The sequence below is a fragment of the Sminthopsis crassicaudata genome, chromosome 4 (assembly GCF_048593235.1).
Source record: "Sminthopsis crassicaudata isolate SCR6 chromosome 4, ASM4859323v1, whole genome shotgun sequence".
NCBI classification, from domain to species: Eukaryota; Metazoa; Chordata; class Mammalia; order Dasyuromorphia; family Dasyuridae; genus Sminthopsis; species Sminthopsis crassicaudata.
Window position 1 is genome coordinate 285089798 of NC_133620.1, and position 27821 is coordinate 285117618.

General features: G+C 38.8%; 1 protein-coding gene across 2 annotated transcripts in view; it reads right to left on the reverse strand.

Annotated features, from left to right (window-relative positions):
* Positions 1 to 26638, reverse strand: part of FGD2 (FYVE, RhoGEF and PH domain containing 2) — a gene marked incomplete at its 3' end in the record, with an annotated part of 40062 nt that extends 13424 nt beyond the window's left edge. The window contains 9 exon segments of one of the 2 annotated variants that reach the window (XM_074311055.1): positions 8325 to 8417; positions 11393 to 11539; positions 12592 to 12650; positions 13376 to 13514; positions 14127 to 14283; positions 15841 to 15989; positions 18000 to 18086; positions 19503 to 19836; positions 26409 to 26638. In XM_074311055.1, coding sequence (XP_074167156.1) covers positions 8325 to 8417; positions 11393 to 11539; positions 12592 to 12650; positions 13376 to 13514; positions 14127 to 14283; positions 15841 to 15989; positions 18000 to 18086; positions 19503 to 19836; positions 26409 to 26473 — 1230 coding nt within the window. 2 annotated transcript variants of the gene reach the window in all.
* Between the last annotated feature and the right edge of the window lie 1183 nt (positions 26639 to 27821).

Consider the following 27821-nt stretch of genomic DNA (forward strand, 5'->3'; position numbering starts at 1 on the left):
GTTTTATTATGACAGGAAGTGTGCATTATTATGCAGAGCATAAATAATAGCTCACATTTATATAACATTTTAAAGTTTGCAAAGTAATTTTGCATATATTACTGCAGTATTTCTCAAAATTTTTGTTTATATCAAGGTATCATTTTTTACTATGAGGAAGAGCAAAGTTAGGAGATTTTTCATAGAATTCCAAGTGTATGTTACATACACTGCTATACTCATATGCAATTGGAAGTGTAAGTTCCCTTCAATTCATAGAACACTAGGCATTTTCGTTGACTGTCCCCCCTCCCCCATGCCTGGAATGCTCTCTGTCCAGTTCTACCTTCTGGCTTAAAATTCTACCTTCTTTTAAAGGTAGGCCTTCCTAATTCCTTAAGTCTAATGCTTTCTCTTTGTTGATTATCTCCAATTTATCCTGTCTATAGCTTGTTTTTACATAGTTGTTTGTATGTTGTCTTCTCTATTAGATTGTGAGCTTTTTGAGAGCTGGGAGTGTCTTTTGCCTTTCTCTGTATCCCCAGCACTTAGCACAGTGCCTGCCACATAATAATGCTTAATAAATGTTTGTTACTGATTGATGTGATCTCTTTCCCTCATACACCCTTTCAGTGTCACATCATCTCATTTGAGTTTGGTAACAATACTATTAGGCTATTCTTTCTCTTTTACAAATGAGGAAATTTAGGTTCTGAGTGACTATCTAGCATCTAATCATTCCCTGAAGCAGTGTAAGACCAATGCTATATACAATATTTCACAGTGCTGCCTTTTGATTTCTGATTGACCACTGAAAGGAGAAGATAAAAGAGAAAAGGCAAAAATTGACCAGAATTTGGACATCTGTAAAAGATTGCCAAGATAAGAACTGAAGCTTAGTATTAAAATTATTATTATAATCTAGGAATTGCAAATTTAGTGAGTGGCAGTAGCAGAAGAAAGAAGGAAAATCCTGAGAAAAAGATGGAAAAGCTATTTATAAAATTCTTATTTAGGAACTCAGACAGAACCTCCTAAATAGTAAACAGATATGGGCAACAAGTGGTTTGCTAATGAGAGTTTACAGTAAAAGAACTGAAAATCATGTTGTAAAATCAAATATGAAAGAATAATCCATTTACATACAGAAAATGTATTTGTGTTTCTTCCAGTGTACCAAATAACAACTACATCCATCTGTAGGTCAATGTCCTTGCTAAATGAGAAGGTGAAAGATTCTAATCTTCCAAAATTCCAAATTAGATCCTACTATCCACTAGCTATCATCCTATAATTCTCCTCCTTTTTTTTTTTAGTCAAACTCCTTGAAAAAGCTATCAACATCCAGTCATTACACTTTCTCGCTTTTCACTTCTAAATATTGTTTGAAATATGGATTCTAACATTATTATTCAACAGAAACTCTTTTTAAAGTCACTAAATGATATCCTCATCAGCAAATCTTATAATCTTTTCTCAACCTTCATCCTTCTTAACCTTTCTATCATAACTTGACATTGTTAATCACTCTCTCTTCTTGAAAATTCTTTCCTCTCAGGAGATTTGTGACATTGCTCTCCTTTGTTCTCCTACCTGTTTTCTCTTTCTTACTCTCCTTGGCTGGATTGTCATCCAAGTCACATCCACTAAATGTGTATGTATACTAAAGTATTATCCTAGTCTCTCTTCTTTTTAAACTCTCTCACTTAGTGACCTCATCAGTTATCATGTATTAAATGTATCCTGCTTTAGTCCCTCTTCTTAGGTCCAATTCCACATCATCAAATACCTATTGGCCATTTCTAACTGGATGTCTCATAGATATCTCAAATTCAAGATGTTCAAATAGATCTTACTACCTTCTCCCTAAATTTATCCCTTTTCTGAACTTTCCTATTATTTTTGAAATTAGCTCTATCCTTAAAGTCATCCAAATTCATGACTTTATTGTCATACTTAATTCTTCATTCTCTCACTCCACATAGACAATGCTAATCTATTTGCTACTCCTCACACATGATCCATTTCTGATTTATATATGTTTGGATATAAAGCAGTTCCTAGGAGACAATATCCAGAAAAAAGACAGTAATAAGATTCATAATTTCAGAATCTATGGTTAGAAATTCAGTTTGAAGCAAATTGGAAATTTTAAAGCAAAATGATAAATGGGCGTCTTTAGAACAAGTGTAAATTTGCCCTTCCTAGTGATTATATAAAGCATGCACAATAATCTCTATCAGTTTCAATCCACAACTTTATTGTGATTATTGTATTCTTCAATCCATAGAAGATTAGCCAAAGAAGGAAAGGAAAGAAACAAATCTTTAAGTACCTACTATGTAATAGGTATTTTACTAAGCATTTCACAATATTGTACTAAACTCTTCACAAATATTATCTCATTGGATCCTCATGATAACTTTGAGAAGTAGGTGCCATTATTATCCCCATTTTACAGATGAAGAAATGGAAGCTGCAGCAATAAAGTGACTTGCCTAAGATCACATAGCTAGTAAGTGTTTGAGGAAGGATTTGAACTCGGGTTTTCCTGACTTTAGGCCTCATGCTTTATCCACTATGCATCCTTAGCTACCTTCTTTTAGTCATGAGTGACTGGGAGGCTAGTGCTATGTGGTGACAATGAATTTTCTGGTTGGCTTTGGAGCTAGAAGGGCTGATGAAAGAGCAAGAACTGAATTTATATAAAAAGGATCACTATATACCTCCTTTGGATCTTTTTACATTTTTTTCTTCTGTGGTGGGTTCTATAATATTAAATTCTTATTTCCTTTCTTTGCTTCTTTCCTCAGTGTTCCATGTATTGTATTGAAACTGGTTAGGAAGATTATTATGAGTCTCCAGGTGGAAGAAAGGACAGTGGATTCAGCTGCTTTTTTCTCCTCACCTGGCTACTACATGTCCCCAGACCCATGGTTCTTGTCTATGCTATTTACTTCTTTTTTCTTTGGTAAATGAGTATCCAGAGATGGAATAGCTCATGTTGTGACCTTGTGAGTTTCAAAAGGTGGAACAATTATAAGAGGTCTCCCCAGCAACCAAGTGGGTATCAATAACTGAATCTGATGAAGAATCAGCCTTGAGATGTGACTTGCTTCATCTATCCCAGTAGAAGACTGACCTGGTAGTTGTAACAGTGTATCCTGGAAGGACTTAGTCCATCTGGATTCAGCTTGACTTGTTACAGTTGACACTATAGTCTCCCAGGTGTGTATGTTACAAGAAAATCATTTCTGGTAAATTCTGGGATGACTCTAAATAAAAAGGCAGTTCCTTCCTGGAACCAGAAAAATTTCAGAACTTTTTTGGGGAAAATTAGCCAGGATACACCTGAAATCTGTAAATGTAGGACTTACCATCTCAATCCACTGCTGGACTGAATCATATAAGTTGCTCTACAAGTCTAGGACTTTACCAAATCCAGATGCTGATTCTCCCTGATAATTGTCTCAACTATTGCATCTGTTGCTGAGGAGATTTCTTTTAGTTCCTCCAACCTTTTAAAGATCTTAACATCATAACTTGGTTTTTAGACGCTCATTTACTTATGATGAGAAGTAAATAAACAAGAAATAGGCAGTATGTATTCAGGGATACATAGAAAAGAGATAAGGCAGTTGAAGCTATTGCCTTTCTATCTGCTAGAACTTTTTGATAAAAGCAAAGTGGCTGATCAAAAATTTGAGGAAGTAAGGAGAGGAACTGCTATTCTGGATTAAAGATTCTGACTAAATAAGGAAGAACTTAAGTAAAAACAACCAAAACCTTTAAAGGAAGTAAACACCCCATCTGAGAATCATACATGAACTCTCCTAAATTTGGAGAGAGTGAAGAGTTAGGAGAAAAAATAAATAGCATCTCATGGCTTAAGATGCTATGTGATGACAAATGTGAAAATATGTTTTGAAGAACTGCACAAATTTAACCTATGTTAGATTCCTTGCTGTCTAGGGGAGGGAACAGGTAAGGAGGGAGGGAAAAAATATGATACACAAGGTTTTGCAAGAGTGAATGCTGAAAAGTATCTTTGCACATATTTTGAAAAATAAAAAGTTATTATAAAAAAGATTCTATACAAAATGTTGGCTCAAGAGAGACAGGATGCTCTCAACAATGAAATTCTAACTAAATTATTCCAACAAGGAAGAAAAAGAGGAACTTTCTAGAGACACTGATAAAAGATGGACAATTTAACTTAAGACTTTTTAAAGACATGGACTAAAAGATGAGAGCAAAGACAGGTGATATCACATAAATATAACACAAAGAAAGGTGGCTAGGTGGTACAACAGAGCAAAAAGAAAAAAAAACAAGGTAAACAAGATTATGTGACTTGTTCAGGGTCACATAGCTAGTAAATGTTTGAAACTGGATTTGAACTCAGCCCAGAATTCCATCTTTTGTATCACCTAGCTGCACTGAGAAAGGAGGAGGGGACTTTTTATAAGCTTTATATGCTGGAGACCAAAAGGAAGATCAAAGAAGAGATAGAGAACTTGCTGTTCAGGGTAACAGTGATGATGGATGCTAGAGAAAAAGCTGAATTACTCAATGCTTATTTTCCTCCTTTTTTTCTACCTAAAATAATGATCTAACTGGGAAAGATAGAACAAAAGTGATTAACAAAATTTGAAACCCATGATAAGTGAGCCTATAGTAAGCAAGTACCTAACTCCTTTCATTGAGTTTTGAGTTGCTAGTCTCAAACTTCATCCCTCAGCAGTGAGATTGCTAAACCACTATCAGTGAGATCTGAAAAAACAGCAACAGAGAATGGGATGGGTACCACAGAACTAGAGACAAGAAAATACTGTCTAGTTTATTAAGGAAGGAAAAGATAGATTCTTCAAACTTGTAGACTACTGAGCTTGACTTGAATATTTCTAGAACTCGTTTTTAAAGAGGTTTCTGAAAACTTAAGAAGGGAAATTATGATCACTAATATGTACCACTCTGATAGTGTTTACACTAGTATGAGCTTTATGTATACTTGCTCTTCTTACTTGGATCTGTTTGTATATATGAGAGTATATCCTATGTTTATGGGGAGGAGGGGAATGTTTTGTTACTACTGCTCTCACTAAATTTTTTTCTTTATTATTCAATCATATCAACTCTTCATGACTTCATTTGGGGTTTTCTTGACAAAGATACTGGAGTGATTTATCATGGAAACTGAGGCAAACAGGGTTAAATGATGTGCCCAGCTAGTGTATATGGAGTTAGATTTGAACTCATGAAGATTTCTTACTGATTCCACTTAGCTTTTCATTGTCATTATAGCTTCTCAGTAATGCCTTTGGTTTGAGCTAATTGTTTCTACTGGCAAATAATTAAAGTACTCAGGGCTTAGATTTAAATTTATAGATCCAATTGATACATTGAACTGGGCTAATATCCCAAAGGGTCAGCTAGGTGGGGCAGTGGATAAAGCACTGATTGGGAACTCATTCATATTTCTGAGTTCAAATCCAGCCTCAGACACTTTCTACTTGACTAATTAATTTTGGGCAAGTCATTTCACCCTGTTTGCCTCAGTTTCCTCATCTGTAAAATGAACTGGAGAAGTAAATGACCAGCTTCTCCAGTATCTTTGCCAAGAAAACCTCAAATAGCATCACCAAAAAGTCAGACATTACTAAGCAACAAAAGCATAAAGTATCTCCCTGGGGGAACCATGGGAGTTGGTAGAGGTAGCCCATGGAGCACCATATTAGCTTTTGGCAGATGATGGGAAATAAAATAGGCACAGTTTACCTGTATTTCAGCAAGACGTTTGCCGAAGGCTCTCATTCTACCTTTGTGGACGAGATGGAGAGATGAAGGATGGTTGAGATTATAATTAGATAGATTCAGAATTGGTGAAATGATTAGAACCGAAAAGTCACAGAAAGTAGGTGACTCAGATCTATGACTACGTCTTCAAGTTTTTGAAGAGCTGTCACAGAGGAATTAAATGTGGAGGAAGGGTTAAATTTGTTCAGCTGGTTCCCAGTAATAGGAGCCATAAGCAAGAAAAGGAAGGTGCAATTAGCTCAGTTTAGGCTCAGTGTCAGGAAAACAAGAGCTATCCAAAGTGGAATGGGCTTCCTTCAGAGGGACTGGGTTTTCCCTCCTTAGACATCTTCCGGCAGAAGCTGGATGATCACTTATCAGATATGTTAAAGTGGGGATTCCTGTTATGTGTGAATTGGACTCACAAGGGCCAACAGGTCCATTCCATGATTCCAATGATTCTAGAGAGCTGCTAGGTGGCACCATAGAGCATAGAATGCTAGGGCTGGAGTCAGAAAGACTCATCTTCCTGACTGTACATCCAACCTCAGACAAATATTAGTTATGTGACCCTGGGCAAGTCATTTAACCCTGTTTCTGTTTCCTCATCTGTAAAATGAGCTGAGGAAATAAATGGCAAACCATTCTAGTACCTTTGCTAAGAGAAACCCAAATGGGATCATAAAGTTAGATACAGTTGAAAAATGACTGAACAACAATATTCTGTAGCACAATGTTGGGGCTCTATACTAAATGAACAGTTTTATCAATAAATTGAGTAAAATAGATGGCATTCCATAATTAGTGGGTGACAAGTAGCAAAGCCAGAATTTGAACCAGGGCTCCTAACTCACTTTGTAAATCCTTTGCTCCTTCAATGGCAAACTATTGCTCTTTTCCTTTGGGAAACTTGCCCTCCATCATTGTCTAAAGCTGACCTAGACTAGGATCCCCAGGAGCTAAATTGGATTAATCCTTTTCTGCTCCCAGAGCACATACCCTCCTCACTATCTTAAATCTCTGCTCCTGTTCAAGAAGCAAATGCTGGTTGAGATGGTGGAGTCTCCGGAGGGAAGTTGAAAAAGTAAACCCTCCCTTTTTTCAGATATGGAAGACTATGGGTATAGAATGTTGCTATATATAGAATGCTGTTAGATAAAAATATTATGTTGATTGATTTTTGATGAACTGGTTTGTGGAGATTTTTGTCTTTTTTTTTTCTTCATTCTTTGTGTAATTCTGCTTCTGTCCAAAACAGAGGAATTTTTGTGGCAGGGCAGCCCTGTGCTTCTTGTGATATATTTGAAGGGATATGCTATTCCTGATTGACTGAGGATCATGCTAAGCATAACACTGTGATGAGAGACTTACTTGAGTTGGTTCCAAAAACTCTTTAGAGAGACATGTGGCAGAAGGACCTATTGGAAGGGTGTGTGTGTGTGTGTGTGTGTGTGTGTGTGTGTGTGTGTTGTGTGTGTGTGTATTGTGTGTGTTGTTGAGAGAGATAAAGAAAAAAGAAAGGACAGAGAAAGAGGGAGACAGAGAAAAGAAAGAAAAAGTAAGGAGAGGAGAGAGAAGAGAGAAAAAAGAGAAAAAGAAGAGAAAAGAGAAAAGAAGAGAAGAGAGAAGAGAAGAGAAGAAAGAAAAGAAAGAAAGAGAGAGAGAGAGAGAAAGAGAAAGAGAGAGAGAGAGAGAGAGAGAGAGAGAGAGAGAGAGAGAGAGAGAGAGAGAGAGAGAGAGAGAAAGAGAATGGCAGATTAGAGTTCTGACCCTAGAAATATGTATTGGAACTGATTCCCTCATGTTCCTTTGATCTCTAGGGAGACTATGGACCTCTCTTCTGTGATACATCATCATCTTTGTCCTGGTTTCAGTTGAGATCTTATCTTAATCCTACAGTTGAAGGTCTTATTCATTTTAGTTATGTTCTCTGATATATTCTATTATTATATATTCAAATCTGTAGAATGTCTCTGAATTATCTTCTATTTACTGTTTTATTTGGATAGAATGGGCTTACTTTATTATTTCTATTTATAGACAGCCCTTTATATAACCTATTGGTTGGTAGGAGGGGACTAAACTAGCAAGTGCAAGCTAGGAGATGCTCCCCCCAAAGAGTGATCAGGGAAACAGCTTTTGTTCTGAGTTTATTGTATTTCCTTAGACTAAAGATTTGGCAGTTGGCAGATATATCTAGTATGATATGTTTTTTGGAGTCTTAAGGACAGATATCCCAGCTTTGGAGATCCTGGATCTAGTCTCTCACCTACTTCTCCCCGCATTGAATCTGCTGAAAGGGCTTGGACAACATTTCTCCTACTCCCCACAAAAGAGGACATCATTTCCCTCAGAGACCAAGTGGGTTTAGGTCAGATTTCAGATCATACTTCATCTACATCATCACCACTCCCATGTATTTTATTTATTATAAGGTATGGCTTACTAGGTAGGGGAGAAGAAAAGGATATTTTTTTGGGGGAAAGATGATATAAAAACAGAAGATATAAATATAATAAATAGACTGGAAGGTCCAGAGAGAATCTTACCTTCATCCCAGCCACATCTATTCTTGTCCTCACCTGGAACTGAGCTCCAACCTGAATTACCTTAGGCACACAGTACAGCAGCATATTGTTAAACTAGTGGAGGAAAGAGATATGGTCACTGTTAAAATAATAATGGTAAACATGAACATAACGTTTTAAAGTTCTGCATGCATTATTTCATTTGAATCTCACATCAGCCCAATAGTGCGAGTACTATCTGTAGAAATACTTTAAAAATCTGGATCTGTTAAATGTTGAAAAGGATGTAGGAAAATTGGGACACTAATACATTGTTGTTAGGGTTATGAATGATCCAACCATTCTGGAGAACAATGTGGAACTATGCCCAAAGGGCTATCAAACTCTGAATACTCTTTGATTCAGCAGTGCCACTTAGTGGTGGATCTATATCCCAAAGAGAGCATAAAAGCGGGAAAAGGACCCACATGTGCAAAAATGTTTGTAGCAGCTATTTTTGTAGTGGCAAAGAATTAGAAAATAAATGGATTCCCAGAAACTGGGGAATGGTTGAATACATGAAAGTAATGGAATATTATTTTTCTATAAGAAATTATGGATGGGCTGATTTCAGAACATCTGGAAAGATTTACAAGAACTGTTGGTGAGTTGTACATGAAAACAGCAAGATTGTATGATGATCAACTATGATAGACTTAGCTATTCAGAATTCAGTGATCCAAGGTAATTCCAATAAATTTTAGGTGGAAATGCCAACCTCTTCCAGAGATAGAACTATAGAGACTGAATATAGATAACATTTTCTATTTTACATTTCCATATAGTATATCTCCAAACTATACAATTACCATATACTATACTATACTCTCTATATTCTATAGTATTCGAACATTTTTTTTTCCTTTTTGGTAGTTTTCCCTTTTTTTCTAATTTTTCTCTTCCTACATGATTTTCCAACAATAGTTCCAACATGGAAATATGTAAAAAAATGAATGTACATATGATTTTTTTAAAAATCTGGTTATTGACTTCACTAAGGCAGGGAACTTCTAGGACAGAAATCCCTTCTCCAAATGCAAATGATGCAAATGCTTTGCAATTTATAGTTTAAATAGTTGAGGGCAAAGAGGTGGGAGGTTAAGTTATTTGTCCAGTATCACATAATCAGTATATGTCAGAGATGAGACTTGAACCCAGGCATTCTGACTCCAAAGCCACCAAAGTACACTCTCTCTCAGTGCAGGTCTCACAACCATGAGAGAGGTGTTATTGTTATCATCATCTCCATTTTACAGATGAGAAAACTGAGGCAAGGAAGTTGTTAAGTGATTTGCCCAATTTGCCCAAAGTCACATAGTTTATTTGAGGCCTGATTCAAACTCAGGTATCCCTAACTCCATTCAATCCACTTTGCCACTTAGCTGCCCAGTAAGTAGCAGAGCCAAGGGCTCCAACTCAGATTAAATTCATATTCTCAGCTCAGTGTTCACTCTCTCCATTCATTGCATCTTGTCCAAGGCTTCTCCTTTGGAAGCCAATAGAATCACTCCTTGGTCTCCTCAGGCACGTGTTCTCATCAAAGAATCATCATGAGGCGAGGACCATGTCTTCTGTAATTACCTCAGTTTTCTCATCTGTAAAATGGGGATGATAATACTAATAACACCTCTCTCTTGTGGAGATCACATGAGATAATATGTAAAATGCTTTGTAAATCTTAAAGTGCCATATAAATGCTAGTTATTATGATTATTACTGCTCAGAATAAGTTCTTGGATAAGTCAGTAGATTTCTCTGTGCCTCACTTTTTGTAAAGGGCTAAATGAGTTGAATTGTTTTTTAGTTGTGATGATGAGAATGGTATTTACCCAAATGTCATCTCCATGTCCCAAGTTTTCCCACCCATAACAGTCAAAGGGGTCTTTGAAGTTCATGATTCAGGACAGACCACTCTCAATAGGGCTGTAAGGTGGAGAATTGGATAGATGGTGTCCAGAGAGCAGAACTGAATGTGATGAGGCACCAAAGAGCTAAGGCTATAGCATGATAAATGTGGAGATATGTTTAGAAGAATTGCACGTCTAACCTATATCGGATTACTTGCTGTCTAGGTGAGAGGGAAGGAAGGGAGAAAAATTTGGAATACAAGGTTTTGCAAGGATGAATGTTGAAAAGTATCTTTGCACATATTTTGAAAAATAAAAAGTTATTCCAAAAAAAAGAGAATGCTAATATTTGTTTCCTCCTGATGAAATTAAAGGGTAATGTCCAGAGACATTAATAAAGACATTCTCTGACATTCTCATGGATGATATAAAACCAAAGGGGCCCAGAACTGGAAGTGATCCAGTAGAGGTCTCCTTAATCTTTTCCCTATCCAGGAATGGTGATATATGGTGGGTTTTTCCTGTACTTCTACAGAGTAATAGAATCTAAGGAACTTCAGAGTTCACCTAGAGCTGGGTGTGTTAGAGTTGTATTACATATATGTGTGTGTATACATACATTTACATGTGTGTATATACATACATACACACATATAATATAAAAATGACATAGTATATAGAGTACCTGTCTTGAAGTCAGGAGGACCTGAGTTTAAATGTGATCTCAGACACTTACTACTTACTTGCTGTATAATCCTGGGCAAGTCACTTAACCCCAATTATCTCAGCAAAAAAAAGAAAAAAATGTTAAATATTAAAAAATAAAATAAAGTTATATTAGATAGGCTCCTTAGAGGCAATTGTTAATTTTTCTGTGTAAATATTTGCATCTCTGAAATCAGCAAAGCTACAAAATAGGACTTAGTTTATTATTCTATTTAACTCATAAAATTTAAGAAAGTTTAATCCATAGAATTTTCAAAAAATCTTGGACTTGGGAAAGTGATGGAGAAAATATTAATAATGCAAATTGAATGTCTTTCATATTTCCTCAGAGAGCTGGTTGTTAAACATTCACCTGTATGTTCCTGAACTAGATGATATAGTATAGTGGCTAAAATGCTGGACTTGGAGTCAGAAAGACCTTTGCAGTGCCATATTCCAGAGACAAATAGTCTCACTCCTCTGAATCCCCTTCCCTACCAGGAACAAGTAGCGCTCCATGGTGCTGCTATGTCTGAAGGAGATCTTCTGGATGGGGCCTTCCTGGAGCAATTCATTGGAGGGGTCCACAATATCGTCCTCAAGGCCTAGACGCTGGTACACATCCCATAGGTTCTGCAGACGTTCCTGGAGAGGGAGAAAGAGAAGGAGAAAACCTGATTCAAGAAGCACATGAAGTACATCTAGCTCATTTTGTAGCCCTTGGTTCTTAGGGAAATCCTAGATCATAGAGGTCTAGAATTCTCTGACTTTTAGGGTTGGGAACTCATGAAACATTCAGACAAGGGAGCTAAACAAACTATTTTGCCTGAAAAAATATGTTTTTAATATGAAAATATAGTTTTAATTTGGGAAGATTTCCCTATGGGAAGGTAGCATATATCAGAAGATGTGAAATTGTATGAGTGAGCACCTTTTTCATAACTTTTGTATTCTCTCTTTATTTCCACCTCTTGATAAGTGAAGTTTCTGGTTGAGCTCAAATGGGACCTCATACATGAAACTTTTCTCTCTTTTTTAAGGGTTTATTTTTAGTTCAATGAACAAAAACAAATTTCTTCCCCCTCTTCCCTCATCACTGAAGGAAAAAAGAAAAAAGAAAAACCTTTGTAACAAATATACATAATCAAACAAAACAAATTTCTGCATGGCCATATCCAAAAAATATGACTTATTCTTCATCCTGAGTCCATCATCTTTCTGCTAAGAAGTGAACAACCCGCTTCATCTCTGGTCCTGATAGGCCTTTCCTGGTCCTATCAACTACTACTGTTTCCTACTAGAAATTTGTATTTATTTATGTGCTTTCAAGTTGTTTCCTCTGCTAGAATGTAAGCTTTGGTAACTTTTGGTAACTCCAGCATCTTGCACAGTCTCTGACTCATAGTTGTAACTTAACAAAAATTTGGGCTGATTGATGGGGATGAGAGAATGAAGGTGTATTAGTGGATGATTGAATCCAAGAGATATATCAGCTTCCAGGGCAAGTGGTTATAGGGGACCCAAGTAAGTCAAGGATAAAGTTCAGAAATGAGAGGGCAGCCATAGTACAGAAATGTTAAGGACTATAGGGAACAATGAACCCTAGTGGGAGGATCAGTAGGAATTAGAAACTTTGGGATTTGAGACCCCAGAAGCAATTACTCCCACTCTCTGAGAGTTAAGGGGTCCCAGCTCACCATCTCACTGATGGCTGCATTAGAATGTTGAGCAGCAGAGAAGATCATGTCCAGAGCTTCTGAAAGACAGAATTGTAAAGTTACAAAAATAGGACTTCTGAATTCTGAAAGAGGATCTTTAAAACAAAAAACAAAACAAAACAAAAAAAGCAGGTCTAGAATGGATTATGAGAAGAAAGAAGGAGTATTTGGAGCCAACTAGCCCTAAGCTGGGAGGCTGAAGTCAGGAAGGACACCTATCTTGTTTTCCTACTTTACTCCTACTCCCAACTCCTGTTAAGGACAAAACCCTGGGCAAAAGGGTTGATTATACAGGGTGGATATTACCAGGGGTTCAGAGTACTGGGGAAAAGTCATTCAATTTAATAATTATTTATTAAGCTAGACAGCCTTTATTTAGGACAATTCCTTTATCTAATTCTGTATGGTTTGATTCCTTACTACAGGGTACACATTCTATAAGCCTTTTGGGGGTAGGAATTAGGCCTTATATTCTCTCCTAGCACCTGTATCTATTTGCTTGATTCCACTTGACAAATATTAAGAGAACATTGAAATAAATATGACAAAACTGATAACACAAATGTGGGAATAAAATTAGAATATAACATAAGGCGTACAAGGTGGAAGATGAGAGTCTTAATGGTCACAAGCAAAGTACTACCAAGGAGGGCTCAGGACAGGAAGATAGATAACTGAATTACTGACTGAATAAATGAATGGTTCTGTTCATCATTCCTTGTCCAAGCTATTCCCTTCCACGGCATCAGGCCTAAGACCTTACTCTGGGCATCTGCCCGGTCCGGGGCATCAGGGGGCAGCTTCTCCACATACTCCTTCAGCAGCAGCTCATAGCGAGGGATCCTTTGCACCGGCTCCAGCATGTGATGTTGCAGGGTGAGGTTGGCAGAGACCTCGCTGTTCTTGGGGGCAAGAAGGGAAGCAAAGGGGGTGAGAGTGGAAAGAGAATCATATTGCTACTCAGCCTAGATGGGGAAAAATTCAGATATTCCAGGCCTGGAGATGGATCCAGAGGGCATAGATACAGCTTGGGGTAATGGGAAGATTCAGGAGACTTGGATTCTAACTTTAGCTCTACCATGAACTCTCTGTGTGACCTTGTCCTCTCTCCATCTCAATTTCTTCCTCTGGGAAGAAAGGGATTGGACAATATGACCCTTAAGGTCTCTTCCATCTCTAGAATTATATGGATTTGGCCAGAGGTATTCGTAGTTTGGGAAGGCAGAGACAGTAGAGGGAGACTGATGGACTTGTACGTGCTGTCCTCATTCACCTGAAAGGGAAAGGTGGGGGATGAGGCCATAGAGCAAGGGCAGACTGGTCATCCAGATGACCAGGCCTGGGTGGTGACTCTTGGTTTATATATGGCATATATGAAGGGACTACATGAAAGAGCAGATATGAGACTTGGTTCTCTCCTAATTTGAAGCACCAAGAGTGGAATGTCTCTCTGACTTTCCCTTCCCATCCTTGTGCCTGTTCTGAACCTCTCCCACTCCTGCTCTGGCCTCCACCTGGATTCGAGCGATGACTTCTTGGAAGGGCGGGCACTTCTCTGTCCATATGGCCAGCAGCTCTGCTGCCCGCTCAAAGTTCTTCACATACTCGCTGTACATCTTCAGAAAGGGCGCCAGTTTCTGGATGACGTCACCAATGCGGGGAACAACAGTCCTGTGGACACCATAGTTTCAATCATCCCAAGGACCTCGTCCCTTAGTTCAGGCCTTTGGACCAATATTAGCATCTAAGACTCATTCAATTCCCACCCCTGATACTTACTTTTGTGACTCTTTGTGTTCAATTTTTCTAAGCCTCAGTTTCCACAAACTAGTGGAATTGGGCTCAATGGCTTCTAGTTCTACATCCATGACCCTATAATCCAAGTATGTTAAGGGTTGTCAATAATCGTAATAGACCGGGCCAGTTCTGATGTCCTCCAAGAAGTAATTCTGATGACACACACCATTAATCCTACAGTGTGGTCCTGAAGAAAGAGTGCCAGACTTGGAGTTGGAGGATTTGTTATTTGTTACTACTTGAGTGACTGTGGACAAGTCACTTTAACCTGTCTGTGCCTCAATTTCTTTTTTTCTTTTTCTTTTTTTTAAATTTCTATAGCATGTTCTTATTTTATTTATTTATTTTTAATTCAGTAGTTTTTATTTATCAGATAATGCATGGGTAATTTTACAACATTGACAATCGCCAAACCTTTTGTTCTAACTTTTCCCCTCCTCCCCTCCTCCCCAGATGGCAGGTTGACCAATACATGTTAAATATGTTAAAGTATAAATTAAATACAATATATGTATACATGTCCAAACAGTTGTTTTGCTGTACAAAAAGAATCGGACTTTGAAATAGTGTACCATTACCCTGTGAAGGAAATAAAAAATGCAGGGGGACAAAAATAGAGGGATTGGGAATTCTATGTAGTGGTTCACACTCATTTCCTTGAGTTCTTCTGCCAGGTGTAGCTGGTTCAGTTCATTACTGCTCTATTGGAACTGATTTGGTTCATCTCATTGTTGAAAATGTGTGCCTCAATTTCCAGATCTGTAAACTGAGGGAAATAGACTCAATGGCCTCAAAGTTCCTTACCAATTCTTATTATCCATTTATGGAATCCAACTCGATTCAGTTCAACAAACATGAGTAAAGGCAGCTGGATGGTATAATAGAGAGAGCAGTGGTACTGTAGTAGTAAAGACCCAAGTTCAAATCTAACCTCAGATACTTATTAAGTTGTCTTAAGGAAGTCATTTAACTCTTTTTGCCTCAGTTTCTTCAACTGTAAAACAGAGAGCATAATATTACCTATCTCCCAGGATTGTTGTAAAACTTAAAGAAGAAAATATTTGTAAAGTGCTTATACATGTGTTAACATGTTCAGTCATGCTTGACTCTTTGTGACCTCATTTGGAGTTTTCTTGGCAGAGATACTGGAATGGTTTGCCATCTCCTTCTCTAGCTCATTTTACAGATGAGGAAACTGAGGCAAATAGCATCACACAGCTGGTATCTGAGGCCAGATTTAAACTTAATAAGGGGAGCCTTTCCAACTTCTGGCCCAGCATTTCATTGCATCACCTAGCAGCTCTTGTCTGGCACATAATTGATTCCTTTTTTACTATGAGCAAAGCTTCCTATTACCTTCTCCTGTCATGAGACAGAATCTTATTGTTGAGCCATATTGCCTCTCCCTTTTCAGGAGCCACCCCAACTCACCATTCCTTCACACGCCTCTGAAGTTCTGGGAGAAAGAACTGGGAGTGGAATTGATGAATGGAGGAGATGTTGGAAAAGATGAGTTTGACGACATCTTCAGAGAAAGCCTTGCTGCTTCGAGCTTCTTTTAGCAGCTCCTCAAAGAAAACCTGAAGGCAGAATTCATTCAGAAGGATGGGAGGAAACCAGGAGGCTCTCCTAGGAAAGAGGAGCTCAGAGAGCCCCACAGAAATTGGGAAAGCTGAATTACAGAGAGCTGGTGACCTACTCAAGTTCACACATTTGGTATCTCATGGGCACTTTTAGGACAATATAAGGTTTTAGACTGACAAAGATCCTAGATCTTTTTTTTTTTTAATTACAGCTTTTTATTTACAAGATATGGATAGGTAAATTTTCAGCATTGACAATTGCAAAACTTTTTGTTCCAACTTTTCCCCCCTTTCTCCCTACCCCCTCCCCCAGATGGCAGGTTGACCAATACATGTTAAATATGTTAAAGTATAAGTTAAATACAATATATGTATACATGTCCATAAAGTTATTTTGCTGTACAAAACAAAGATTCTAGATCTTTATGATGGGACAAATTTGGCCCTTGGGCCATAGTTTACTGACTCTTGGATGATGAATGGAGGACTGCCTTGGAGTCATAAAGATTTGGAATCAGGTCATATTTCTGGTATATAATAGCCATTCTGATCTTGGGTAAGTAAGTTAAATCAAAAGAGAGAATATGTGAAAAGCACTCTTTGCAAATCTTAAGGATTGGAGTTAATGTGTTTTATTTGGAGACAATATGGTAAAGTGGCTGGAGTGCCAGTCTTGAAGTCAGAAAAACCTGAATTTGAATCTTGTTTCAGTTGCCCAGTGACCAAATGACTCTGGGCAACTTTACTTCTCTCAGACTCAAGTTCCTCTTCTGTAAAATGACAATAATAACAATAATATCTACCTCCCAGGGTTGTTGTGGGATTAGATAACATTTATATATAAATAAGATTATATATAATATCTAGGTTACATATTAAATTTATTTTATTTTGGGGGAGGTAATTGAGGTTAAGTGACTTCCCCAAGGTCACACAGCTAGGAAGTATCAAGAGCCAGACTTGAACTCAGGTCCTCCTTACTTCAGGACTGGTGCTGTATTCACTACACCAACTAGCTGCCCTGATTATATATTTTATATATAAGATTTGTATTTCATCTTTCTACTAGAATTCACGGGTTGACATTTAGTCCTTCTCTTCATTTTGCACATGATGAAGCTGAGACTCAGAGAGGATTTATCCACGACCCCATAAATAATAGATAGCATTTATATATCACTCATTAGGCAGTTAGCATGCAGTGGATGGCATGCTGGGCAGGAGGACCTGAGTTTGAATCCTGCCTCAGACATTTAACACTTAGCTGTGTGGCCCTGAGCAAGGCAATTAACCTCTATTGGCCTCAGTTTCCTTATCTGTAAAATGGGGATAAAATAGTACCTACATTACAAAATTGTTTTGAAAAATCAAATGAGATAGTATTTGAAAAGAACTTATAAGTTATAGGTACATTTTTCAGTTGCATCCGACTATTCATGACCCCATTTGGAGTTTATATGGCTAAGACATTGGAGCTTTGCCATTTCCTTCTCCAGCTCATTTTACAGATGAGGAAACTGAGGCAAACCGAGTTAAGGGACTTGCCCAGGGTCACAGAGCTAGTAAGCATCTGTGGGCACATCTGAACTCATGGGAGTAATCTTCCTGATTTAGGCCCAGCATTTTGTGCACTATGGCACCCCCTAGCTGGCCAGGTGCACAGTAGGTATTAAATTAATGTTAGCTGTTATCATTCCTAGCAGCATGGCCTTGCCATTTAGCCTCTGCCTCAGTTTCCTCATCTGTAAAATGGAGATATTATTATCTACTTTTCAGGGTTGCTGTGAGCATCAAATGAGATCATATTTGTAAAGCACTTGCCACATATTATATTATGAGGTTTTAAAAATTATTATTATTCCTACTTATTAAGGAGGAATTTTCCCACTGGATCCATGCTGATTTCTTCCCTCAGCACTGCCCTTTCTGAACATAGAAGACATTGAAACATGAAATGAGGGGAGACTTGCAGGTGGAGATTGGGGGTGGGGCATGTCAATCACTCACCCGATCCAGCAGGTGGAGGCGGGACACATAGGTCTGCTCTGTCTCCAGGAGCTCTCTGACAATTTTATTCTCTTCTGGCTCCTCCAGCTAGAGAGGCATGTTGGGAGTTAGAAATGGAAACAAGAGCATTATTCCCCGGACAGGTCACAAGGACAGGGCAGGAGGCAGTGGAGGGCAAATGCTTCTAGTTAACATTTAAAGTCCTTTCTATTCTGTCTCCAGCCTACCTTCCCAGTCATATTTCCCATTAGTCCCCTTTCCATCCTCAGCATCCTGGTCACATCATTAACCTTGCCAATGGCCCCCGTACCTGGAATGCCATTCCCCTCTAGGTATTAGTTCTCCCTCCCTCAAATTATGTTGTATTTACTTCTTTGTTCACCTATTGCACTAAGTCCCTTGAGGCCAAGAATTGTTATTAGTTTTTGTCTTTATCTCCTCAGGGCTTAACAGAATGGCATTGTAGGCACTTATTATATATTTGTTGAGAGAACCAGGAACATTACCTAGTAGTCATGAAGAATTGAGTTCAAATCCTGCCTCAGTTACAAAATAGCTGTACGTCCCCAGGCAAATCACTTAACTTTTCTCTACCTCAGTTTCCTCGTCTGTAAAATGGGTATAATAATAGCACCTACCTCCCCAAATGTTGTGAGGACCAAATGAGATAATATTCATAACACAGCACTTTGTAACCTTTAATTATTATATTTTATTAATATATATTAATGAAGGGGAGGACCAAATATTAATATATAACATATAACTAATGTGAATTATGTTGATTATTATAGTTAATAAATGCTCATTAATGTTATTGAATGGTATTGAGGCAGTCAACTATAGTCAAGTCTAGGCTTTTATGTCACCCCTTCATTCTGCCAACAGGTTTTTTAAATTATTATTATCACAAATTCCCTAACATATAATAATCTTGGAAATTTCACATTATTCTACTGGCAACATACTTGTACTAATTTATGGTGTTAAGTGACAACAATACTAATAGAAATGCTTCCCATTTGACATAGGACTTTGTACTTTCTAAAGTATTTTAAAGTACATATATTATCTCAACTGAACCTTAGACATCTTCATGAGACAGATGTTATACCTATTTTATAGATGAGGAGACTGAGTCTCAGAAAAATAAAAATTTTTCCCCAGGGTCACCCTAGTCAATGGAAAAGAGCTAGAACACGGGCTCTTTGCTCCCAAATGAAGGCATTTCCCACTATCATCATATCAGCTCCTTGGAAAGGAGAGAAACAGAGGCTCCACGTGTGGAGGAATCCCAGCTTGGAGGAGATGGGGAGAAGCCCAGGAAAGAAGCCACGCATCTAACTATCCAAATGCTGCTTTTGGTGGTTAGACAACTCTCTCTTGGATCACTCCCTGCGAGTCCAGACCCCAGCGGCTCACAGTGTGAAGTGTGATGGCAATGACTAAGGGGTGACGGACAGCAGGGTCACCTCCCTTTCCCCAGCACGAGCCCTTAGGAACCTGCTTCTTGGTGTTTACTGTGACTTCACATGACTTCCTCCAGCCTCCGCTTGAGAGCTTGTTCTTCAGGGAGTTCAGTAACCTGGTGCTGACTGGCCGGTGGCCAGGTTTCCATTTGTCTTCCAGACTCTCGCTTTCCCAGGGCCCTGGAGTCATATCAAAGAAGGGTTCCATGAGAGTCTGAGGTTTCTCGGACATGTGCTGCTCTTTCTCAGAACTGGGGTCTTTGGTCTTAACTCCAAGGAGACCTGGAGACAGCGTGAGCTGTCCCACCCGAGAGGAGGCAGAACAGCTTTTAGAAGGTCTGTCCTTGGCTTGCTGCTTCTGGGAGGCCCTGGATATGGGACACAGAACCACAGAATATTGTTTTTAAATTTTAGACTAGATGGTTTCTTACGTTCTTCCTAACTTTAAATTGTGTCCATGTGGGAAGAACCAATGAAGCGGCTGTTGAGCTGAGGGTTGGAAAGCTCTGGGAGGAAAGGTCCCCTTTCCACCTCTACCTCTTCCAAGATTTGGCCACCATTCTAAGCAGATGATGGGATTTATCTCCCTGTCTCTGTCTGTTTCCCTTTTCTCTCTCCCTCTACTCTCTATCTCTTCTCCTAACTCTTTCTCTCTCTTCTTTCTCATTCTCTTATTGTCTTTTGTCCATTCTCTTCTCATCCCCTCCTCCCTTACTTCTCTTTTCATATTCTCTCTCTCTCTCTCTCTCTCTCTCTCTCTCTCTCTCTCTCTCTCTCTCTCTCTCTCTCTCTCTCTGTCTCTGTCTCTCTCTCTCTCTCTCTCTCTCTCTCTCTCTCTCTCTCTCTCTCTGTCTCTCTCTCTGTGTCTCTCTGTCTCTGTCTCTCTGTGTCTCTCTCTGTCTGTCTCTGTCTCTGTCTCTCTCTGTCTCTGTCTCTGTCTGTCTCTGTCTGTCTCTGTCTCTGTCTCTCTCTCTGTCTCTGCCTCTCTCTCTCTCTCTCTCTCTCTCTCTCTCCTCTCCTCTCCTCTCCTCTCCTCTCTCTCTCTCTCTCTCTCTCTCTCTCTCTCTCTCTCTCTCTCTCTCTCTCTCTCTCTCTCTCTCTCTCTCTCTCTCTCCTTCTTTCTTATTCTCTTTTTTTGAGTTTCCAGCTCCTGGTGTAGGGAGGAGGGAAGAAGAGAAGACAGTTTCAGATTTAAAAATGGAAGGGACCTCAGAAAGCTTGTAATGGAGCCCTCACATTTATAATAAGAAGTGAAAACAAGTTTTCCACCACATCCACCACCTATTCTGCCCCTGTCCCCAGGTCATTCTTTCTCAGGAACCTCAGCTTTTGAACATGAATCAAAATGAACTTTGTTTCTTGTTTTTGGGGAACAACCTATTTCCCTGTTTAAACCCATACTCCCATACAGAGGAACTTGTACACTTACTCAGAATTATATATAGTTTCCTTCAGGACCGAAAAAGCAGCTTTTATCCTGAATTTATGCTCTCTTTAGATAGAAATATTTGTTGGGCAGGGCATAGATATGTCTAGCTTTGTACCTATCTTGGAGGAGAAGCCTTGTTAGTCCTGAACTTTGCCTGGACCTTTTTCCCAGTCAACAGGCTGTCAGTGTGAACATGATCCTTCCACTCTCCATAAACACAGGCCATACCCTAAGTTATAGCTATCCATCATACTTGTGAACTATTTCCAAATCTTTTATATGTTATATTTATATGTTATATGTTATACATAGGAAGCAATATGGTATATATAGCAACTGTATTTAAATATTTATTTTATATAGTATATATAGATATATTTATAATTTATATATAATCGTTTGCAAGTAGTATAGATGGATGACTTGAATAAATTATAATATGATCACATTATCTAAATATGTACCCAGGGGAATACATGTATGTGTGTCTGTGTGACCCTAGGATGTGCTGGATAAATTATCAGTGGATTTCATCCACATCAAGAGAATGGAATTGAGAAAGGACATAGGCAAACCAGGCAATTTTGTTACTATTGAGTCAGAATTTCACATACCCTTCTTGCTTTCTGTTTTTCTTTGTATACTGAAATATTTGTGTTGGTTGATATTTGTTAAATTCATAATAAAAATAAAATTTAAAAATAAAATGTTTCTCGCTTCTTTGTAGTAGAGTATGGGTTTGGAAGAGGCAGCTAGATAGCTCAGTGGATAGAGCACTGGGGCCAGGAGTCAGGAAAAACTGAGAACAAATCTGACTGTAGACATTTACTAGCTGTGTGACCCTGGGCAGGTCACTTAACCCCAGCCTCAGTTTCCTCATCTGTAAAACAAGCTAGAGAAGGACATGGCAGAGGTTTGCCCTTCAATACCTTTGCCAAGAAAACCCTGAATGGGTTTATAGTCAATCACAACTGAAAAACAATAACAACAAAAGTGCTCTTTCCACACTCCACAGTGACTTGAGTTCAGATCCTGACAGATCCTGGTTGTATGACTGAGCAAATCACTTAAGTTCTCATTGTTCTAGCTTACTCTTTGTAAATTCAGGAAAGGTGAAACATGCATTGGTAGTGGGAATTTCTTCATCTGGGAGTCTCCCCCTTTCCAATCAAACCACAGGTCCTTTCAGGCCTTGACTCTCTTTGAGTACATCTTTACTCAGTTGGCTGCCCAAAAGGCCGTTCTTTTGCTCCTGTCCATGAGTGTACTCCTCCCTTTCCTCCCAGTACCCCCTTCCCATGACTCCTGGATTACTTCCTCTTTCATTTGCTCTTTCCCTCTCATTTATAATAGTTCCTTATATTTCTCAAAGCCTCTCCACAGGCAACACCCCTTTTGAGTTTCTCTGTAGCCCTTCAAGATTTGTTATTATTCAGTATTCAATCATATCCAACTCTTCCAGAACTGCCCCCCTTTGGACCATAGCATGCCCGTCTATCTTCCACCATCTTTCAATAAGTCCAAGCTCATGTTGATTGTTTTCATGATATAACTTATCCATCTCACCTCTGCCACCCCTTTTCCTTTTAGTGTCAACCTTTCTCAACATCAGTGTCTTTTCCTGTATCCTATCTTCTCATTATGTGACGAAATGTATAAGTTTCACCTTCACTATTTTACCTTCTAGGGAACAGTCTGAATTAATTTCTTTAAATATTAACTGATTTGATCTCCAGGAGGAAACTGAGTTTCATAGGAGGAAACTGAGTTTCATAGAAGGAAAGATTACATATAAGTGAAGAAGCTGGAACTAGCATTTGGAGCTGGGAATGGGTGGGGAGGAAGGGAGAGAGTGTGGAACTCAAAAGTTTTTAAAACCAATGTAAAAAATGTTTTACATGTGATTGGGGATAAAAATAAATTACTAAACTAATAACTTTGACTGCCTCAGTTTCCTCATCTATAAAATAAGAGAGTCGGATTACATGACCTCCTGTGCCTTTCAGCTCTAGAGCTATAATTCAGTCTTTTCTCCTCTCAGGGTCAGAGCTCTTCCAGCAGGAAGAGGACTATGTTGGTTGTAACTGGACATCCTGTAACTGTTTTCTGTTCTGTATTTTGTCTTGGTTTCTGCTTCTGTATTTCTCCCCCAAAAATCCCCAGTTGAATTTTTGTTTCCTCTTGTTTCCACTCCTGCCCCCAAGGAGTCAAGAGCTACTGAGCATAGAGTTGCAGATCTCCTAAGGAAGTGTTCCTCTCTCCCCAAAGAGTCTGCAAGCCCACCTCTACTCCCCTCTCCACTCCCACACTTCATGGAATTAGTTCTACTCAAGTAGGATTATCCTGATGGATGAATCCAATTTTGATACATTGGAGAGGAGACACAGATTTGGTTCTTCGGCACTCAGCTAAGTACAGTGCTTTGCTCTTAATATTTATTTATTGATAAATAAATTGTAATAAATAATTTTAATAAATTAATAAATTTCCTCTCCAAATCTGTACCTAAAACAGGAATCCCCTCTAAAAATATCTGACAAACTGATTACTCAGTTCTCATGCTAGAAGACTTTTAGTTAGGGGGAGCCCACTGAGGAAATCTATTCTACTATGCAGCATTAATTTTATGAAGTTTTATCTTTATCTGATTTAAACTTTCCATCAGTAGCTTCCACCTACGGCTCCTCTTGGGCATACCCAAGACTCCTTTCACAATATGGGTCTTGAAACAGTTGAAAACAATCATCATGGTCCCTCTGGGTCTTTCTTTTTTTATGCAGCCAAAGATATTTAATTCCTTCCATTGGTCCTCAGATGACTTCATCTCCATCCTGAGGACCCTCTTCAGCATACTTTCCAGCTTGTCAATATCCTTCCTAAAATGTGATTGTCCAGACCAAAAGTAATGCTCCAAGTAAGGTCTGAGAAGGAGAGAATACAGCTCCTCTATATCTGGATAACCTAATTTCTCTTCATGCATCCCAATATAGTTTTAGCTTTCTCAGTGGTCATGTTATACCACTTACCCAAATTAAGTTTGTATGTCACTAAAATGCCCAGGGCTTTACACACACACACACACACACACACACACACACACACACACACACACACCTCCTTTGTTATGTCATTGTGAAATTGATTTTTGAAATCAAGTGCAAAACTTGTTTCTTTGTCAAAATTCATCTGATTCATCTTGACTTGTGATGATCTTTTTTCAATACTCACTCATTTCATGCTTAAACTGTTTTATATTATAGCTATTTGAATACATGTCTTATTATCTTTCTCAGCAGTTGCAGTGCCCATCACTCATACTGGAAACTTAGGAAGGTTTACCTTGGGACAAAACAGTCCTAACATTATATATATATATATATATATATATATATATATATATATATATATATATATATATATATATATATATATATATATATATATATATATATATATATATATATATATATATATATATATATATATATATATATATACACATATATATATATATGTATGTATATATATATGTATATGTATATGTATATATGTATATGTATATGTATATGTATATGTATATGTATATGTATATATATGTAGTGTTATAGTATTATACATATATATATAATATTAGTGACCTTCATTCTTTGATTTGTTAATTTTTTTTTTTTTTTTTTGCTGGACACCCATTATATGTCTAGCATTATGTTAGGTGCTAAATGCACATACCACCCCTGTCCACCAGGAGCCTATAATCCAATAAGAAAGATAATAAGACATGTATTCAAATAGCTATAATATAAAACAGTTTAAGCATGAAATGAGTGAGTATTGAAAAAAGATCATCACAAGTCAAGATGAATCAGATGAATTTTGACAAAGAAACAAGTTTTGCACTTGATTTCAAAAATCAAAAACATGTCCGGTTGCTGTGTGCTCCATACTACTGGCCTTTAATGGCCTTTTAATGGCCTATAATGGCCTATAATGGCTTTGTCATTATACTTCTGAACTTCAAGCCCTTACCATCTGCCTAGCTGAAGTACTTTAAAATAGGCTTCTTGAAGTTTTTCCACTAGCAGTCCCTTTTCACCTGAGAAATGATCTTGGGTATATAAAGCAGGTAAACAAATCAAATATTTACTGATGATAAATCATAATTTTGTGACCCCCCACATTCAGTTTTGAGATCCCATATGGGGTCACAAACCATAATTTAAGAAGCTGGGTTCTAAAAATCCACAAGCCTTGCCACTCACCTTGCTGCTGAACCTTAAGGACTTGCAGGTCTTTCCATTTACCCTATAGCCGAATCTTCCTGTATCTGTTGTCTTACCCCCTTAGAATGTGAGCACCTACAGAGAAGAGACCGTCTTGCTTTTCTGCCTGTATCAGAAGATTTGGCGCATAGTAGGTACCTAATAAATGTCTTTTCATTTATTCACAGTCAGGAACCAGAGGTTCAAGGGGCAACCCCAAAATCACCCTCCAAATATCTGAATTATGCGATGACATATCTCTAGGAATTGCCATGTGTGCCCCATATTATGCATCTGCCCTGCAGATACTCCACTATCTCCTTGTCCATTATCTCAACCCACTTCACCCACCCAAAGCTAAAGGACCAGGAATGAGAAGAAAGCATCCAGGAAGTGTGATACCCGCTGAGCAGGTGAGAGTGTGAAGAGAGGAGGAAGGAGACATTTTAGGAGCCAGGCAGTGATCTGAAGGACAGAATCTGAAGGACAAGATTGCAGAGACAAGATGGAAACAAGGGGGTAAGAGATGAGGTTACAGTCCAGTCAGGGAGAGTTATGCAACACCACACCAACTTTTCACAGACCAGACCAGATGAAAATCCTCCTGATTCTAAGTCCAGTGCTCTGTCTACTACACCATCAAATTGTCCCTTTGTATCTCATACATACAACTGTACAGTCAGGTTCAACATTCCTACCCAGCGAGTCTCTTTCTGCATAATTACTATTATTTTCTAAGATCATTTTCCTGAACCTCCTGGTCCCCATAATACATTGGGATACAATGGAACCTGCTTGCTGGGGATCATGAGACAGTGAGGCAAGAAGCAGAGGGAGAAATGAGCCAGGAGGTGGGCACCATTTTTTGGCATTTGAAATTTGGATGGATTAAATATCTAGTTGTAGCCTATGTAGGGTATGAGTAAAGGGGCTAAGACCAAGGCAACATAATATAGTAGAAAAAGCTTTGGTTCTATTGTCAGCAGACCTGGATGCCATTTCCTTTTTTTCTGGGCTTCCGTTTTTTCATCTACCTAGGGTTAGACTTCTAAGGTCCTTTCTAGATCTAAATCTATTATAGAATGATCCTATTAATTATAAATTATTCAATCAAAAATTATGTAATTATTCAAAAGGGGTCCTACCCCTATAGCAGTAGCTCTACTCCCAAGCTCCAGCCCATCCTCCATCTCCTGGCCCCAGCCTCTTCAAATGGGACCCCAGGATCTTTCCTAGTCTCCCCAAGCCATACCTGCAGTCTTCAAACATAGTCAGTAGGTTAAACACATTCACTAGATTGCCTCCTTCTCTCTCCATGCTGTAGGGCACAAGGTACTTCTACCCATCAGTCTGCCACACAGATATAAAGGTGGAAGGTTTCCAGCCACCAATTCTAACCACAGCCCTGCTGTCCTGACTGCAGGTTAAGACATTCAGGAAGTGAACCCACCCTTGCTGGGGTGCAAACTCTGTAGTCCTGTTTCTTCCCTCAGAAATGAAGAAAGAGGAAGGATCCCTGAGCCCCTCCAATGAAATTCAGAGAAGGAGGAGCCTGGCCAGAACTGCATATATGTCCTCCTTGGCAGAGGAACAAAAGCTCACCCTGGGTGACCCATTGGCTCTAGGATCTGCAAACTCTGCTTTTGAAGAGGCAAAGAGAAATCAAGCATTTCCCCATTTCCCAGTCAGTCTCTAAGAGACTTTGCAGATCATTAGCCTAGTACCTATACTTAGCAGAATTTGAATTGGGAGGGATCTCAGTGACCACCTAGTCCAATTCATATGTGAGAGGAATCTCCACTTTAAAATACCGGACAAATGGCCATACAGGCTCTGCTTGAAGACCTCCAGTGAGGAGGAAGTTCACTACCTCTTGAGGAACTCCTTTCTATTTTCAGATGATGGTAACACAATGCACAGTGTGCTGGATCTGGAGTCAGAAAGATGCACAAGTTTTCTGGAGCTGGAGAAGGAGATGGCAGTTTCCAGTACCTCTCCAGTATCTTTGACCAGAAAACCCCAAATGGGGTCATGAAGAATCAGACATGGCTGAAACAACCAACCAAACAACAAAACATTATGAGGAAAGTTTCTCCTTGAGAGTAAGTCTAAATTGGCTGCTTTACAACTTCTGTCATCTGGGACCAAAGAAAACAAAATCGAATCCTTCCTTTCCCCAACAGTCCTTCAAAGGTACTAGAACACATCTCTCATTTCCTCTTGTGACTAGTGTTCTCAGACTGGACATCTCTCATTCTTTCATTGATCCTTCTATGGCATGGGCTCAATGCCCTTCAGCATTCTGATCACCTTTCTCTGTTCCAATTTATCAATCAGTTGTTTTGATTCAGTCACGTCCAACTCTTCTTGACCTTATTTGGGGTTTTCTTGACAGAGATATGTAAGGGACCTAGAACCGATCTTCCCTGTGCAGAAGGGAGATGCCCTAATGTCAGTCATCTCCAGGATGTGGTTCCGGGTTGACTAATAGAGCTACGTGTCGATAGATGCATGGAACTATGAGTTGCTTGGCCATATAAGGAGAAAAACGGCTAGGCATTGCTAAAGGAGCTGGCCCCGCCCACGATGGGAGGAATCGGGGAGGGTCCAAGAAGATTCTGTATAAAAGTAGGGAACAGCAACCGCTCGGGGAGACATTTTGGGT